General features: G+C 53.5%; 1 protein-coding gene across 14 annotated transcripts in view; it reads left to right on the top strand.

Annotated features, from left to right (window-relative positions):
- LOC105486721 (ninein like) overlaps positions 1 to 17,652 on the top strand; it is a 175,883-nt gene that overhangs the window by 135,145 nt on the left and 23,086 nt on the right. For 11 of the 14 annotated variants that reach the window (XM_071079766.1, XM_071079760.1, XM_071079763.1 and 8 more), the window contains 7 exons: positions 2,752 to 2,926; positions 4,290 to 4,400; positions 4,957 to 5,037; positions 10,981 to 11,113; positions 12,803 to 12,909; positions 13,835 to 14,118; positions 15,958 to 16,998. In XM_071079766.1, the coding sequence (XP_070935867.1) occupies positions 2,752 to 2,926; positions 4,290 to 4,400; positions 4,957 to 5,037; positions 10,981 to 11,113; positions 12,803 to 12,909; positions 13,835 to 14,118; positions 15,958 to 16,998 (1,932 nt within the window). The remainder of the gene's footprint in view (positions 1 to 2,751; positions 2,927 to 4,289; positions 4,401 to 4,956; positions 5,038 to 10,980; positions 11,114 to 12,802; positions 12,910 to 13,834; positions 14,119 to 15,957; positions 16,999 to 17,652) is intronic. The other 3 variants (XM_071079770.1, XM_071079768.1, XM_071079758.1) reach the window with 2 other exon arrangements.

Genomic DNA, 17,652 nt, shown 5'->3' with positions numbered 1-17,652 from the left:
TACTGTGAGTGGGGCTAGAGGGGTGCAGTGGAGAGTACTGTGTGCATGTGTGGAGCCTGTGGGGTGCAGTGGGGGTGCTGAGTATATGTAGGAACTGTGTGGTGCCATGTGGGTGCTGTGAGTGTGCGTGGGGCCTGTGGGGTGCAGTGGGGGTGCTGTGTGCGTGGGGTGCAGTGGGGGGTGCTGTGTGAGTGCATGGGGCCTCTGCGGCCCGCGGGCCCCCTGGAGTGTACGTTTTTGGTGCCACTGGCTCCTGTGGCTGTGGTGGTGGTGAGAAGCCCCTATAGGACAGTGGTCATTTTCAGGGAAGCTAAAAGTTAAGTCTCCTTTCACCAAACATGAGGAGGTGTCTGGTGAGGCCAAAAACTGGGTACAGGGACAGGTACAGGCAGTGGTTGGGGCCCTTGCCCTCCACGTGGAAGAGCTGGGCCAGGCCTCAAGGCCCGAGTTCCCTGCCCTGAGCGTGGAAGGCATTTCATTAGGAAGCGGTATTTCCCTGCTCCTGTGGGCAGGAAGAGTCTCTGTGGTCTCCGTCAGCTGAGCTATTCTGGGCCAGCCTTGCAGCGTCATCGTTCCCAACTGGCTGAGAAATTCCTAGAGGAGGGACCAAAAGATGCTCCCGACCCCCAGGGGAGGTGACCTTGGCTTTGTTGCTTAAGACGTTCTCATAGCTCCCTGCCTTCCAGGGCTCACATGAGGCCAGTTTGGATCTCCACAGAGGAGACAATTGCTAACATTTAGGAGCTGAAAGTATGTCATGGAGACCCACGGGGAGCTCTAGGAACTCATTTCCTCTCCCTGGACGCCCCCTCCTTTCTCCTGATGGCTCTGTTGTAAGCTTGGTTCGTCTGTCTCTCACTTTCACCCTGAGTGTCGGGATCCAGCTATCCCTGTTGGTGCCACAGGGATCTTGGTGCTGCCTCTCAGGACCTGAGGGGCTGGGCTCTGACCTCCAGCAACCTCTCTCTCCCGAGCACAGCCTCATCCCAGCCTGGGGGTTAGCAGAGCTCCTAGACAAGGGTGCTCCTTGTGAGACACTTGTGTTCAAAGCTAGAAGTAAGTTGACTTTGATACTCAGTTTGAGTAACTGAAAACTGATTTGCTTCTATCCACACATGTATAGCTTGATTCTCTCCCAACCATTTGGAAAGACTTGTGTGAATTGTCTTTCCCAGGGTTAGAGGATTGGAAACACTAAGGCAGCACCTCTGTTCTTGAACCTGGTGAAGGGATGCATTAGAGGTGCTAAGTTGCAGCCTCAGAACCCATGTGGCCCTGAGAGCTTGGGTTTTGTCCTATGAGCAATGGGAGTTATGAGTAGGTTTCTGTAAGTAGCTTTTATTATTGCATTAGGTTTTCCTTATTATAAACGTAATGAGTGATATATGTTTATTGCACACATTTTAGAAAATACAATTAAAGGAAAAATAAACCTAGAAATCTCACTTTCCAGGGGGTATCACTGTTTACATTTTCTATATGTCTTTCACCTTTTTTTCCTATGCACATAATTCTTAAAAAATGATACCATGTTGTGGCCGGGCACGGTGGCTCACGCCGGTAATTCCAGCACTTTGGGAGGCCGAGGCGGGCAGATCATGAGGTCAGGAGATCGAGACCATCCTGGCTAACATGGTGAAACCCCATCTCTACCAAAAAATACAAAAATTTAGCCGGGCGTGGTGGCCGGTGCCTGTAGTCCCAGCTACTCAGGAGGCTGAGGCAGGAGAATGGCGTAAACCCGGGTGGTGGAGCTTACAGTGAGCGGCAATTGCGCCACTGCACTCCAGCCTGGGCAACAGAGTGAGACTCCGTCTCAAAAAAAAAAAAAAAAAAAGATATCATGTTGTATATGCTTTTCTGATGGCCACAGAGCATCTCACATGGATCTTTGTGTGGATCTGCTGTAATTTATTTGACCATTTCCCCATTTTTGTATATTTCAAAAGTTTTTAAAGAGTAGGCTGATGTAGCTTTAACACTACCCCAAAAGATTTGTGGCGTATTATATTACTCAGATTATTGTACTTCCTTCATACTCTTCCCTTTAGAGTGTTGTTTCTTTAAAGTTCTGAGCCAAGATTAAAAGCCCGGGCTCTGGGGCCCAGGTGTCTCGGACTTGGTTATGGGCATCACCAGGCTTCTGCAGAATTGGAGCCTCACTGGTCTTCAGTCTCGGTAGACGTGGTCTGAGAATTCCTGTGAAGCTGCTGTTTCAGAGATGAGACTGAGCGTTGAACACTGTTTTTCCTGCTAATGGAAGTGGTTATTGCAAAAGATGAATGTAGCATCTGAGAAAAAAGTACCCCCCACCTCTTCCTCAGATTGCTTTGGGAATTCACTGTCCATGGGTTTCATGCTGCCTCCCTCTTTGGGAGGGAGGCAATTTTCATGTGCATTTGGTATCAAAAGTCTTTAAAGGGCTGTTGCCTGCCATGCACACCAGGTGGAGGGGCCACCTTGGGACTCAGCCCAGGGAGCTGTGCTCCTCACTGTGAGGGGGCAGCTGGTGGCATTTGCCATGTGACCCACCAGATCCCCTTGTCTGGGGTCACCTCCACCAGCCCATGAGGGAGGAGCACCAACCCTCAGATTTGCCTCCCAGCATGGGCAGCTCAGCCAAGGCAGGACGGCCCTGCACGTGCTGAGGACAGGGGCGTTTCTGAGAGGGAGGAGGCTAGGAAGGTGGTGACGTGGGCCTGGGTGGCCCTGAGATGACATGTCTGACGTGTGATGTGTGACATGTTACAGGCACCTGGAGCAGGGGTACCGGGAAAGGCTGAGCCTCCTGCGGTCTGAGGTGGAGGCAGAGCGAGAGCTGTTCTGGGAGCAGGCCCACAGGCAGAGGGCCGCGCTAGAGTGGGACGTGGGGCGCCTGCAGGCTGAGGAGGCTGGCCTCCGGGAGAAGCTGACCCTGGCCCTGAAGGTAGGGGCGTCCCCAGGGTATCCAAGAATCTGGGGGGAGCCTGAGCGTTCCCCATACCCACGTCATCTTGGCTGAGGATCCAGATCACACCTGCCAGTGCCCTCAAGCTTATGTTTCAGGGCAGGGCCTAAGGGAGCACCTGCCGCAGTGAGGAGGTGTCCCACACGCTGCAGAGCAGAAGGGGTCCTGGCTTGCCAGCAGGACGTTGCCCCTCCTTCCCCGCCACTCCCACTCTCTGCCCTGGGCCAGGTGGACCTGAGGTCAGGGAGGACCAGCACCTGCAGCCAGCAGTGCTTCAACCCCAGAAACCAGGAACACCTGTGGCGGCAGCAAAGCGACCAGAACCTAAAGCCCAGCCTGCCTGAGGCTGGGTTTGTGGCCTGGAGCTGATAGGGTTTGATGGGCTTTGGTGAGTGTCTCACACCTGTCGCCGGACGTTGACTCCAGTGAGGCATTGCAGTGGGACAGAGGTGCTGGCCCTTCCTGTGCTGGTTCCTGCTCTGCTCCCACCTGTGTCCTCCTCTCCTAACTCCCCACACCTGCCCCACCTCCCGGAAGGAGGGACTGAGCAGCCTGAGCCCCCAAACAGCCTTGCTCTCCACCCTTCTCACCACAGTCCCCCACTATCTGCAGATGCTGCCTCATCCCCCAGTGATGGCCGTCTGAGCTGTCCTGGTGCAATATCAGATCGATGGTTTAGGTATGGCTCTGAAAGGATGCCTTTTCTGTAATACTTTTGCAATGCTTTTGTATTCCCCACCCTTTCTTTTTTTTTTTTTTTTTTTTTTTGAGATGGAGTCTCACTCTGTCGCCCAGGCTAGAGTGCAGTGGCACGATCTCCACTCACTGCAAGTTCCGCCTCCCAGGTTCACACCATTCTCCTGCCTCAGCCTCCTGAGTAGCAGGGACTACAGGCTCCCGCCACCATGCCTGGCTAATTTTTTGTATTTTCAGTAGAGTCGGGGTTTCACCATGTTAGCCAGGATGGTCTTGATTTCCTGACCTTGTGATCTGCCCGCCTCGGCCTCCCAAAGTGCTGGGATTATAGGCGTGAGCCACTGCACCCAGCTCCCCACCCTTTCTTGTATGACTCATGGCCTTTCTGAGCACAGAGTAAGGGAGGGGACAAGAGAAGTGAAGACAATGGGGTAGCCACAGTCTGGGTGGGCTCTGGGGTCTGTCCTGGGAGGCTGGGGGCCATCCCCGGCACAGCCGCCTGCACAGCACCAGCTGCCTCGCGAGCGGTGGGTGGGGGTTCTTTCCTGATGCCCAGTGTTGTGGGGAGCAAGCCTCTCACCTACATCCTGCACACATCCCCTCCGTCCTGCAGGAGCCTGACGAGCCACTGGCCTGTGTCTCCTAGGAAAACAGTCGCCTACAGAAGGAGATTGTGGAAGTGGCAGAAAAGCTTTCAGATTCAGAGAGGCTGGCCCTGAAGCTGCAGAAGGACCTGGAGTTTGTGCTGAAGGACAAGGCGCGTCCCTTTGCTGACAGTGCGCCTCCAGAGGGAAGGGCCTGCTGGGCAGAGTGGGGGTGGCGGGGGTGGCGGGGGTGGCGGGGGAGAGATGCAGCAGGTAACGGAATTCAGTATTCTCCTAAAATTTTGAATGAAGAGAAAGTCAGCGTGAGGCCTTCCCTCTGCTTCCTCTGCGTGACGATGTGGGGGGCTGTCTGCCCGCGCAGCACAACTGCTCACTAGCGACAGCTTCAGTGGTGGGGGGCATGGAGGGAGAGCAGGGCCCTCCCTGGCTGTCACCTCGGGAGGAGGATGGGGAGAGGGGCTGCCCAGGGCCAGGGTCTGGGCTCCAGGGATGAGTGTGGCCACCTTAGATAAATCTGGAAAATCCTTCTGCCTTGTGACCTTCTAGACGGGGGAGTAGGGAGAAGGAGGGGGGATGGCTGCTGTACCTGGAGATGCAGCGCCTGGTGTTGGCGGAAGCTGGGCAGGTTCTTGGAGCCCAGGGGCTGGAGAAGCAGGTCCCCCCTCTGTCCGAGGCCCACCTGTGACTTCCTGCGTGTCTCACTTTCAGCTGGAGCCACAGAGTGCAGAGCTCCTGGCCCAGGAGGAGCGGTTCGCAGCAGTCCTGAAGGAATACGAGCTCAAGTGCCGGGTACGTGCCCCGCTCTGTCTGCCTTATAGTCTCATGTCCAGGCTCTGGGTCTCCACACGCAGGTGGTTCACAGGAACGCAGGAGTGTCTGCTCCAGGGAGAGCCTCTGCTTGCGGCCGTTCTCGACCATGGCCTTGCCACACTCCTAGACTTAGGGTTCCCTGGTTCTCATTGCCACCTATCCTGAAGGCCACCTCTGTGTGTCCAGGCACCATGCAGGGCATTGTCGTCTTCTGTTGTTCATGTTTAGCTTTCCTGGGCCAAACCTGCCACGCGTGTCCGTTTGTCAGTTGGAGACACAGGAGTGCAGGGTGCAGTGGACGCGGTGAATGAATCTTAAACCCAGGAGGACCCGCGTACACCCTTAATGTTCTCAAGGACCCCAAACAGCTTTTGTTGATGTAGGTTATGTGGATTAAATTTAACATTTACCATGGTAAAAATTAAAGTGGAAATTTTTAAAATTTATTAATTTATTTAAGAATAATAATGTAATAATAGGTTAGCATAAATAGCCTATTTTGGGGAACATAGCTGTTTTCCAAAAGAAAGACAAACTAGCCAGGCATGTGCTGTGGTGTTGCATTCTTGCCAGCCTCCTCACTGGCCAGCCCAACAGAGGACGGGATGCTCAAACCTGCTGCTGCGTCAGTCCCTCGTGATATCACATGACGCAGAGCATCTGGAACTGCCATGTGCCCCGAAAGAGAATGAGCACAAGGAGGCCGGAAGCGGTGGCTCACAAGGTCAGGAGTTCAAGACCAGCCTGGCCAAGATGGTGAAACCCCATCTCTACTAAAAATACAAAAATTAGCCAGGTGTGGTGGTGCATGCCTGTAGTCCCAGCTACTCAGGAGGCTGAGGCAGGAGAATTACTCGAACCCAAGAGGCAGAGACTGCAGTGAGCCAAGATCGCGCCACTGCACTCCAGCCTGGGCGGCAGAGCGACTCCTCCCCCCCCCCCCAAAAAAAAGAGAATGAGCGCAAAGAAGTCACTTCACACCTCAACGTGCCACACATTCATCTGCCCCGCTGGGCCACGTGTGGGCTGCTGGGAGGCCTGGACGTCCACCCTCACAGCCTGTGTTTCTGGTTCTGTCAGACACAGAGTGACTGATTGTTCAGGTTCAGAGCCTGCAGTTGGACCACCACCCTCCTTGGCACATTTTGAATGCAAGCTGCCAGGTTCTGGGGCATTCCAAAGCCTCCATTTCTTCCCCTCCCTGCTCACCTGAGCATGCAGAGACCGTGGAATGTTTTAAAGTTCAGGTGTTTCCCTAGATCTGCAAGAATGGTTCTGTGAGGAAAGCCCGGTTCCAGTGCCTTGAAGGCCGCCTCGCAGACGAGCCGATGGCTAGCCCAGGCAGCTCCCCGTGGGTCTCACCCCACAGGACCCATCCTCTTGAAGAAAATTCTGTGTAGAAGAAAACAAACTAGAGTTGAGTTAGGTTGATTATTAACAATACAGAAAAGTTACCTTATCTCTAGTCATTCACCACATGGTTCTTTCATAGGCAGCTCCTTGTTAGGTTTTAATTTGCCAAAAGTTAATTTATGCAAAACTTACACAGAAACATTTTTTTCACCATCAAAACCCCAGTCGTTGACCCAGCTGCCCCTCTTACATCCTGGCATACAGAGGGTTAGGTCCAAACGAGTTATAACAGTAGGCACTGAACCCAGCCAAGCGCTCAGCATCAGGAATGGCTGGGCATGTTACGACTGTTGTTCTAACAGAACCCTGTATAGGCTTGAAAATAACATGGAAGCGGATGATTTTAGGCATGGAATTCTCTCCAGGTGGCATTGCCAGGTGAACAGAGATAAGTCACCTGCCTCCACAAATAACAGCCATTTAAGACCCTGTATAATCCACTCCCCCCACCCAGCAAAAATGAGAAAAATATCTGAAGGTATCAGTAGAGCTTGCTTACTCTTCACTCATTCATTTCTCCTGCAAGTTAGCTTTAATAATAATTTTAATAAAAATTTTCAAGTTGGGCAACCATAGTTTATAACTATATGAACAGGTGATGATCTGAAACTGACTTAATTTTACCCGGTGGGTAATCTGTAGTTACCTTGGGTGGTGATGCCACAGCACAACTGGTTTTAGTTACAGCTCATTCTTTCCATGTGTGAATCTTAAGGCCACATCACCCCATGCTGAAAATCTGTGATTGTTTCTGGGGATACTGTGATGGTCATTGTTAAGTGAGCAATCGATGTGAAATTTGAAATTTGAGCAGGTATTATGGAGAAAATATGTCTGTGAAGCTGGTAAGTCATGGGCTGCCCTATAGTCAGAGAACCAGATAAAGCATTGTTGTTCGATTTTAAGGGTCTGTTCTCGATTCACTGTGAATGATCTCCCTCCCATGTAAAGTGACCCTGACTTTGTCCTGCCGCACGTTGCTTTGCAACCCCAGAGGATCGAGGTGAGCCCGAGCTTGCGTTCTCAGTGGCTGTGCTTTCCCCTTCCTGTCTGTGGTTTGCCTCCATCTGGGCACCCTACCATCATTCCCTGCACGTCTCATTCTCCTTTTGAGAATCCTGCGTGTGGTGAGCGGCGTCACCTTCCCTCTGCCTCGACTGGTGTGTGTGGGGTGGGTGGGGCCTGCCGTGCGGATGGGGTCTAGACAGTGCGCTGCTAGGACTGCAGCTGCATGTGGGCTGCCGGCTTCCTCCTCTTGTAGCTGCTGGAGCAGACTCAGAACCTAGAGATAACCTGCCATTAATAGGTTCCTTTAGTGCCCTGGATTTTTCAAATGTAAAACTCTTCTTTCTTTAACGTGATTCTGTTACTTAAAGACATGCTATTCTTTTCATCTGGGGTTCTTTCAATTTTATTTTTTGAAACAGCAGAGATATTTTATATTTAAATGCTAACCTATTTATTCAGATATTTCCCCTTTCCTTTTTTTGGATATTTTTTGTCTGTTTCAAACTAACATTTAGAACATTTAAAAACTTTTTATATGAAAACAATTCCAAACTTTCATAGTTACAAACAAAACTAGTGCACAGAACACCTGTCTGTGTACCTTTTACCCACATGCACCTGTTCACACTTCACCCCGTTGGCTCTGCCTTCGCATACCTGCTCACTGGCTTGTTGGTGTGGGTGTAGACATCGTTATTTCTGAACCACAGCCTCAAGTAATCCAAAGGAAACATCAGCAAACCCCAACATGAGACCATTTCTATGAAAAATGGGCAGGAAGAACAGTGTTCTTCAAAATTATCAATGTCATAAAAGACAAAGAAAGGCTGTGGGAATGTTTCAGAGTCAAGGACGTTAAAGGAACAGGACAACTGAAGGCAGCACCTGGCCCTGGACAAAACACTGGAGAATCCACTGAGAAAAGGAGAAAACGCTGTGATCTTCACAACATCCAAGTTTTATTTACTATACCTTCTAAAGCCTAGTTCATAATAGATTTTTACAATAATAATGTTTGATTTAATAAAAATTAAGACCCATTGATCAAAAGACACAAATGGGAGTAAATGTTTGTGAATTATGTATTTATCTGATAAAAGACTTGGATCCAGAATATATGAAAACTCTCTCCGAATATGAATACGTTACCTAATAAGAAAAAAGTGTATAAGTACCCATAAAGATACTAAACATCGTGATTTAGCATCCGAGGGTCAGATACACACATCCTGACCCTTCACGGCCCAGGGCTTGTGTGCACTTCCTAAGAAACGCTTCCTCTGCCAGGCGCGGTGGCTCATGCCTGTAATCCCAGCACTTTGGGAGGCTGAGGCGGGTGGATCACGAGGTCAGGAGATCGAGACCAGCCTGGCTAACATGGTGAAACCCCGTCTCTACTAAAAATACAAAAACTAGCCGGGCGTGGTGGTGGGCGCCTGTAGTCCCAGCTACTCGGGAGGCTGAGGCAGGAGAATGGCGTGAACCCGGGAGACGGAGCTTGCAGTGAGCCAAGATCGTGCCACTGCACTCCAGCCTGGGCAACAGAGCAGGACTCCATCTCAAAAAAAAAAAAAAAAAAGAAACGCTTCCTCCTGTTCTGCTGGCAGTGCTGTGCAGCTTCCTGCTGCTACAGATGATCATGCAGAGTTCAAGGATTTGCAGGTTGCTTATTAAGCCTTTGGTAGGCTTCAAATTGACACAGGCTTTAAACCACAGAAATCTGTAAAAGCCACAAGTGAGGGCTTTTATTTCCTGGAGAGTAAGTTTTCCAACACCCGACTGAATATTTTCTCCATGACTGAGGCATGCTTGCTAGCTTCATGAACTGCCATCGAAGCAACATATTACCTGCTGGCCGCGTTCCGCTTCCCTCAGTGCGTCCACCCAGGGCCAGGTGGTTTCTTTAATGTCCTTTACTCTGACTCATTTCCTTTCTTTGTCTTTATGACATTGATATTTTTGAAGAATGTTGTCCTCCTCGCTTTTTCATAGCAACGTTCTCGTTTTGTGCGTTTATGATGTTTCCTGTTCACAGCCCTGAGGCTGTGCGTCTTCGACTGGCACAGCACGTGGGTGGTGATGTGCCCCACTCGCTGGTGTTGCTTCTGATCTCTCAACCGAGGTGTCACCTGGTTTCCCTGCTCTGTAATCACCATTTTTTCTGCAACTATTAATAATACACAGTCAGCGGAGAGACACTCTAAGACCGTGCAAATATCCTGCCTTCATCAGAATTTTCCCTGGATTTAGCATCACGCTGCCACGGTGTCCTAGCCTTCCCGTCACCCACACGGCCTCCACTTGCTCCAGTGTCTGCTTAACAACATCATCCTTTCTTTCTGACATGTTCTTCTCTGCTTTGCGGCATATGATCTGAAGCAAATGGTTTCTTCTTTGGTGGTTAAAGCTGCAGAACCCTTTGCAAATTCAGCAGCCACTGAGGAAGGGATACTACCCTTACCCAGGGCACTGCCTGACATGCAACATGCACACTGCAGCACCACTGCGGTTCCAACAAAGACTGTAGCTTCTGGTGGTGACAGTACTCTGCATTTTCTTTTCTCTTTTTTTTGAGACAGAGTCTCACTCTGTCACCAGGCCTGGAGTGCAGTGGCACGATCTCGGCTCACTGCAACCTATGCCTCCCGGGTTAAAGCAATTCTCCTGCCTCAGCCTCCCGAGTAGCTGGGACTACAGGCACCCGCCACCACGCCTGGCTAATTTTTGTATTTTTAGTAGAGATCGGGGTTTCGCCATGTTGGCCAGGATGGTCTCGATCTCTTGACCTCATGATCAGCCGACCTCAGCCTCCCAAAGTGCTGGGATTATAGATGTGAGCCACCATGCCCAGCCGTACTCTGCATTTTCTACATTTCTCCCCAGTAGCCGCCTTGCTTTTTTCTTTGGGTACCTCCCATATATCCAGTGATAGAAAGTGATGTAAGGGCCGGGCATGGTGGCTTACGCCTGTAATCCCAGCACTTTGGGAGGCTGAGGCGGGCATATCGCTTGAGACCAGGAGTTTGAGACCAACCTGACCAACCTGGTGAAACCCTATCTCTACTAAAAACACAAAAATAAATAAATTAATTAACCAGGCGTAGTGGCGCACACCTGTAATCCCAGCTACTTGGGAGGCTGAGGCAGGAGAATCACTTGAACCTGGTAGGAGGAGGCTGAAGTGAGCTGAGATTGCACCAGTGCACTCCAGCCTGAGGAACAGAGCAAGATTCTGTCTCTAAATAAATAAAGTAAAAATAGAAGTTTTAAAAAGTGATGTAGGGCAGAGAAAGTCAAGAAAGGACCTTTGTTTTGGCTTATCTCACCATGTCGTTAGCAACTTAAAATCCAGATGGTTTCCTGCTGGAAGCTAGGAAGCAACAGGCTGTCACCTCACAGTGCACCTCACCTGCAGGGGACCCTCCTGGAGGCCAGCTCAGTCATCTCACTGGGCTGAATAGCTGCAGCTGCTAGAGGAGGTGTCTGGCTCTGTCCCCGCAGGACCTGCAGGACCGCAACGATGAGCTGCAAGCTGAGCTGGAAGGCCTGTGGGCGCGGCTGCCCAAGAACCAGCACAGCCCCTCATGGAGCCCGGGTGGGTGCAGACGGCAGCTCTCTGGACTTGGCCCAGCAGGTAGGAGCCCGTCCCTGGAAGGGGGTGACCCAAGGCCTGCTGTTGACACCAAGGCCCAGAGCCAGGAAAGAAGAGTGGAGATGATGAAGATGATGATGTTGCTGTGACCTGAAGGGAGGTGGTCTGCTCTGCAGGGTCTTTCCAAGGAGGATCCAGTGATGCCACAGGGTGACCTTGCAACACGGAAGGTCACCTGGAGAGGGAGGAGGAAGGGAGGCTGAGGTTGGGCAGCCCCAGGTCTGGCCCAGCCTCTTCCCACATCTGAGAGTTGTTTCAGTGACATGGTATTTGCTGAGACTGAAGAGCTAAATCCCGGTGAATGTGCTGGGGCCTCCCAGTACTCAGGCCTATTCAGACGGAGGCTGTCAGGCTTGCCCTTGCTGCTTCTGTGTGATGTGGTAGCTGGCGCCACCCCCCAAGTCTGAGCGAGGCAGGGAGGCACCAGGCACCAAGGGGAGCGGCCCCACCTGACCGAGTGCCCCTGTGCTCCCAGCCAATGGGATTGGGACAAACTCCACAGACCCAGAGGCCCCAGAACCCACATCGAAGTGTCTCTGGCTCCTCTGCAGAGAGAATGGGGGTCCAGGGGCTGCAGCCGCCCTTGAGGTCTGCAGTGCTCCTTTTGGAAGATGGGGTGGCCTCTGCCCACCCAATAGCAGCATTCAATGCACGTGGCTCCGTGTCCACTGCTATGACAGGAGCCCATGGGGACCCAGCAGTCCCAGCTGCTTCCCTCGCTCCCCCGTCATGGCAACCTCAGCCCCTCAGAGATTTTGCTGCCATCTGTAACCCTGGGAGAACTTCAGAGTTCTCCTTTTGCCCTGAAACTGTTTACTCAATAAAATTTTAAAAATGGGCAATATGGGAACCTCCTAGGGGAGCCTAGTGGGGGCTTTTGTGCATGTGAGACCGACCTCCTGGGACCCCTAAGGCACCCCCTCCTTTGCTGGCTCCTGGATTGGAGTCAGGCTCCCAAGGCGCAGCCCCGACAGCTGGCAGACTCTCAGGAAGCTGCAGGGAGGAGCAAGACCCTGCCGGCCACCCATCCCGGAAACACACATATCCAGGATTGCCTGCACCCAGAGTGGTGACTGTGGGTCCGTAGCCCCATTGATGTCCCACCTGGACGCCGCTGGCCATCACACCTCCCTGCCCATCAGCCTCAGAGCGCTAATTCCAGCAGGGGTTAGTGTGCCAGACTTGCCTCTCAGAACCTGGCATCATTTGTGTGATTAAATAATAACATAGGGCCACCAAGAAAAGGTTATCTAAATAGATAGATAATCTCCGTGCACAGCGCTCTGGTCATCTGCACATCATCTAAAGCCCTGCACCACCGGGGATCTGCTGTGCCATAGCCCACTCCATTCTTCCATTTCCTCCGTGACCCTGACATCTTCAGCAAACAGGATTTAGGGTGCAGTAAATGTACCACAGCGCAGTGTATTTTAGAGACTGAAGGGGCTCCTGTGAATGATGTGGGGAGCTACCTATTCTCATCTCTGAGTGTTGTGGTAAATAACGGAATGCTGCGTACTGAGGAGTGCTGACTTTCAGGACGCAGTGTCATCCTCACGGCCAGCACCGCCTGCCCCTCATGGATGCTGCCCAAATATCAGATTGGAAGGTTTAGAAGGGGCCCCCGTGGCATCCTCAGTGTGACAAACGGAAGTGTCCTCTTGTTTGCAGGCATTTCATTCCTGGGTAATTCTGTTCCAGTGAGTATAGAAACGGAGCTGATGATGGAGCAGGTGAAGGAGCATTACGAAGACCTCAGGACCCAGCTGGAGACCAAGGTGAGCATGGGGCTGTGGGGCTGTGGGGCCCTTGGGAGCAGCTGCTGTGTGTCGGGCAGCTTTACTTGGCCACACTGACATTTCCACGTGTGTCTGCCCCGGAATCCTTTGTCTCATTGTGAGCCCCTGTCAGGAGGTAAGTTTGTAGGGAAATGCAAATAAAACTGACATGCTGCCCGAACCCTCTTTGGAAGGACACAGGACATAGGATAACTGATGGGAAGGGAATGGTGTGATGCTCTGGAGTGTCACAAGGGGACACTTGAGGCAGCGCCGTGGCCAGCCCTCCTTGCCGGTCTGCGGGTGGGAATCAGTTACTGGCTGTGCTCCCAGCCTGAGCGACCTGGCATTTGCCCCCTAGGTAGCTCAGTGGCTTTGAGGCCAGGGCCATCCTGGATGAAGCTGTCAGGATGAACTTAGCCCTGTTCTGTTCTTAGACTGTGGTGGCTTTTGAGGGACAGTGTCCACGACTTGTCATGTGTCCAGTTCCTCCGTCTGAGTGGCAGCTAGGTGGAGCTGCCTGCGGCCATGCCCTGGGGATCCCTGAAGGATTAACTGGAAGCTCCGATGAGCCCTGCCCACACATGGTTGGATGGTATTCCTTCCACTGAGGGTCTCCACACTGTTCAGAGTCACCCTCTGCGTCCCTTGCAGTGCTTGGCCGGATACTCTAGTGAGCCCTGAGCTTCCTGTCCCTGCCTGCCGCCCTGCCTCAGGGGGAATAGGTGACTCACACCTCACTAGGCCCTGGGGAGCACCACCAGCATTCATGTCACTGTCCCCTTCAGCACACCCTGGCACCTCAGCGGGCCAGGATGCCGGTCTTTGCACATTGTGCCAGGTGGCTTCGTGTTTCTGTGTTGTGTCAGCAGCCAGATCATTTTTAGGGCCTCCTGGTCCATGGGGCTCCTGTTTCTCGTTTTAGGTAAATCACTACGAAAGGGAAATTGCGGCACTGAAAAGGAACTTTGAGAAGGAGAGGAAGGACATGGAGCAGGCTCGCAGGCGTGAGGTCAGCGTGCTGGAGGGTCAGAAGGCTGACCTGGAGGAGCTCCACAAGAAGTCTCAGGAGGTCATCTGGGGCCTGCAGGAGCAGCTGCAGGACACAGCCCACGACCCCGAGCCTGAGCGGATGGGCCTGGCGCCCTGCTGCACCCAGGCACTGTGTGGCCTGGCCCTGCAGCATCAGAGCCACCTGCGGCAGATCAGGTCCGGCTGGCTTCTTTCGAGATTTCAAGTCTGGGGTTTCTTGCCAAGAACCAAAAGTTGAAATTAGACTTAGGAAACAACTCAGAATTGCTGTGCCTCCTGACTGGGTGGTTTTCCTCTGGGCAGATGGGTGAGTGCCAAAAGAACAGGTCCTGGCACAAGGATTCTGGCTCTAAATTTAAAATATACATTGGAGCATGGGCCGTGAAGCCGTTCACTGTGTAGAAACGGCCCAGTGCTCTGTACCCTCTGCCTCAGCCGTGCCTGGCAGGAGCATCACCTCCCTTGCTCAGAGCTGCCCACTTCTCCAGGGCCAGGCAGGGTAGCATGTGGGGAAATGGGAAAAGGCCTGAAGCCCTGAACAATGGGAAAGATGGCCAGCTGGGGTTAGTGAGAGTCCCAAAAAGGCTCAGGTGTGCAAGCGAGAGAGAAGGCTTACAGAAAGCCTGCACTGGTGTTCTGTGTGTTCTGGTGTGGGCTACATGTGAAGTGACCGCGTCTGTTCTTGTTGGGGGCATGTGAGGTAGGAGAGGAAGTGCCTGGTCATCGCACACAGGCTGCTGCTCAGCTGGCACCCACTGTCCTGTGGAGAGCACTGGCCCCGGCTTAGAAGAGGATGGGCCCTCCCACCACACTGACCGGGCCACCCCCAGCCTGACAGACAGAAAGTCATCTTTCCGGCCGGACACAGGGGCTCACACCTGTAATCCTAGCACTTTGGGAGGCCAAAGCGGGTAAATCGCTTGAGCTCAGGAGTTCAAGACCAGCCTGGCCAACGTGGTGAAACCCTGTCTCTACTAAAAACACAAAAAATTAGCTGAGCATGGTAGCAGGCGCCTGTAATCTCAGCTACTCGGGAGGCTGAAGCAGGAGAATCACTTGAATTTGGGAGGCGGAGGTTGCAGTGAGCTGAGATCTCGCCATTGCACTCCAGCCTGGGCCACAAAGTGAGACTCTTGTCTCAAAAAAAAAAAAAAAAAAAAAGAAAAGAAAAAAAGTCATCTTTCCATCCTGTGCCTCCCCAGGCTTTCAGCTATTTCCCCTTAAAGCCAAGAGCGTGTGGTAAGAGACTGGGTCAGAGTCCCTGCTGACCCCAATGGGGACAGAGGGGCAGGCACGAGCAGCCCCCCTCCTCTCAGCATCCAGGCCGTTGTGCACCTGGCCCCCACCCCTAGCTGTCTCTGGCAGCCTGCTCCTGGGGAGCTGCTGTCCCCACTCTGCAGGACTCCCGATCTGCCAATGCTTGGAGGTGGAGCCCCTTCTGCCTACTTCCTTGCTCCCCTGCCCTGGCCAGGCATGGACCACATACCCCTCCCGGTGCTGTAGTCTTGCAGGCCCTCACTTCACTTCCACTGGACTCTCCTGCCGGCCGCCAGAGGTCCCAAGGTCCAGCAGCTTTGGGGATTTAGGGGACAGTTTTGGCTCTGGGTCTCCAGCGCGATCCTGTAGAACCCACTGCAGTGTGGGCCATGTCCTATGTTTGCCCTGTCCAGTTGGGAGCTTGTGAGGGCTTAGAACGCGACCTGCATGGCCGAGGGGCTGCAACCGGGTCCTGCTTGGTGGCGGCCATCTTCCATATGAACACTCCACATGGAAAGGGTTCGTGCTTGGGCTTCCGCGTGCAGAACCTCACCCCGTGGGGCAGATCCTCTTGTGGACTCTTAAGTAGGGCCCAGGGTATAGGTTGAAGCTGGGGCTGAGGGAGGCGAGGAGGGCTAAAGAAAGCCAGCCACAGAGGGAGGAGGTCGCAGCCATTGAAACAGCTGGGCAGACTTTTCAAACCCGAGAGAGGGGCTGGGGGAGGCAGGGCTGTGGTGTGTGAGGATTCTATTTCTGCAGGAGAGAGGCCCAGGCGGAGCTGAGCGGAGAGCTGTTGGGGCTGAGAGCCCTGCCCGCTCGCAGAGACCTGACCTTGGAGCTGGAGGAGCCGCTGCAGGGACCCCTGCCACGCGGGAGCCGGAGGTCGGAGCAGCTGAACTTGGAGAGTGCACTGAACTTGGAGTGTGCGAGCGAGAAGGGCGCCCAGATGTGCGCATCGTTGGCCCTCGAGGAGGAGTTGGAGCTTGCCGGTGGGAAGCGAGTGGACAGGCTCTCCCGGGAAGCAGAGATGCTGGGGGCCCTGCCAAAAGAAGGGCTGGTGGCAGGAAGTGGCCGGGAGGGGGCACGTGGCCTCCTGCCACTGAGCCCGGGCTATGGGGAGCGGCCACTGGCCTGGCTGACCCCAGGCGATGGCGGAGAGTCAGAGGAGGCGGCAGGAGCCGGGTCTCGCTGCAGGCAAGCCCAGGACACAGAAGCCACGAAGAGGCCGGCCCCCGCCCCTGCCCCGGCATCCCACGGGCCTTCAGAGAGGTGGTCACATGTACAGCCCTGTGGGGTGGATGGGGGAACTGTCCCAGAGGAGCTAGAGCTTTTTGGTGTGCCCGTGGGGCTGGAGCAGCCTGGATCCCGGGAGCTGCCTCTGCTGGGAACAGAGGGGGACGCCTCGCAAACCCAGCCACGGATGTGGGAGTCACCCCTGAGCCCGGCCGCTTCGTGCAGGGGACAGGCTGAGAAGCCACAGTCCATTCAGGAAGAGCGAGCGCGAAGCTGGAGCAGGGGCACCCAGGGGCAGGCCTCGGAGGAGCAGGCCCGGGCCGAGGGCGCCCTGGAGTCTGCGTGCCAGGAGCACGGCGTGGAGGTCGCCAGGAGAGGGTCCTTGCCATCCCACCTCCAGCTTGTGGACCCACGGGCTTCCAGGCAGGAGCAGCTTGCCGCCCCGGAAAAGGGAGAGACCAAAACAGCGCTGGAGAGAGAGAAGGATGACATGGAAACCAAACTTCTACATCTGGAAGACGTCGTCCGGGCTCTGGAGAAACATGTAGATTTGAGAGAGAATGACAGGTTTGGCTTCTACTTGTTCTTAAAACTAAGAACTTAAAACCAAAGAAGCAGAACTAACCCACTGACCCCTGTTGCTAATCGTGCTGCATGGTCCTTTCTACCGACAAGCAGGCAGCCCCTGATGGGGGCTGTGTAGCCCTTCAGCCTGAGTACGAGTTGTGAGCCCAGCCCCGTTCCGGAATCCCACGGTCATCTGGTGCTCTACGATTGCGCAGAGAGAGGGCAGGACGGCCTTTTGGGGCAGCTGTGACTGCCCTGGTGTCCCGCCTTTGGTGTTAGGAAGTTCCTGCTGCCTTTTTTTTTAAAAAAAAACAACAACAACGGAGTCTTGCATTGTTGCTGGTGCTGGAGTGCAGTGGCGCAATCTCGGCTCACTGCAACCTCCGCTTCCTGGGTTCAAGATATTCTTGTGCTTCAGCCTCCCAGGTAGCTGGGATTACAGGCGCCTGCCACCAAGCCTGGCCTATTTTTGTCCTTGTAGTAGAGAGGGGGTTTCACCATGTTAGCCAGGCTGGCCTCAAAGGTGATCAGCCCGCCTTGGCCTCACAAAGTGCTGGGATTACAGGCGTGAGCCACTGCGCACAGCCCTTGCTTCCAAAGCTTTTTCATTGTTCCCAGCAGAAACTGTATACCCATTAAACAATAACTTTTTGC

The sequence above is a fragment of the Macaca nemestrina genome, chromosome 15 (assembly GCF_043159975.1).
Source record: "Macaca nemestrina isolate mMacNem1 chromosome 15, mMacNem.hap1, whole genome shotgun sequence".
Classification (NCBI taxonomy): Eukaryota; Metazoa; Chordata; class Mammalia; order Primates; family Cercopithecidae; genus Macaca; species Macaca nemestrina.
The sequence above is the reverse complement of the archived record's forward strand: the minus strand, read 5'-3'. Positions and strand labels throughout refer to the sequence as shown.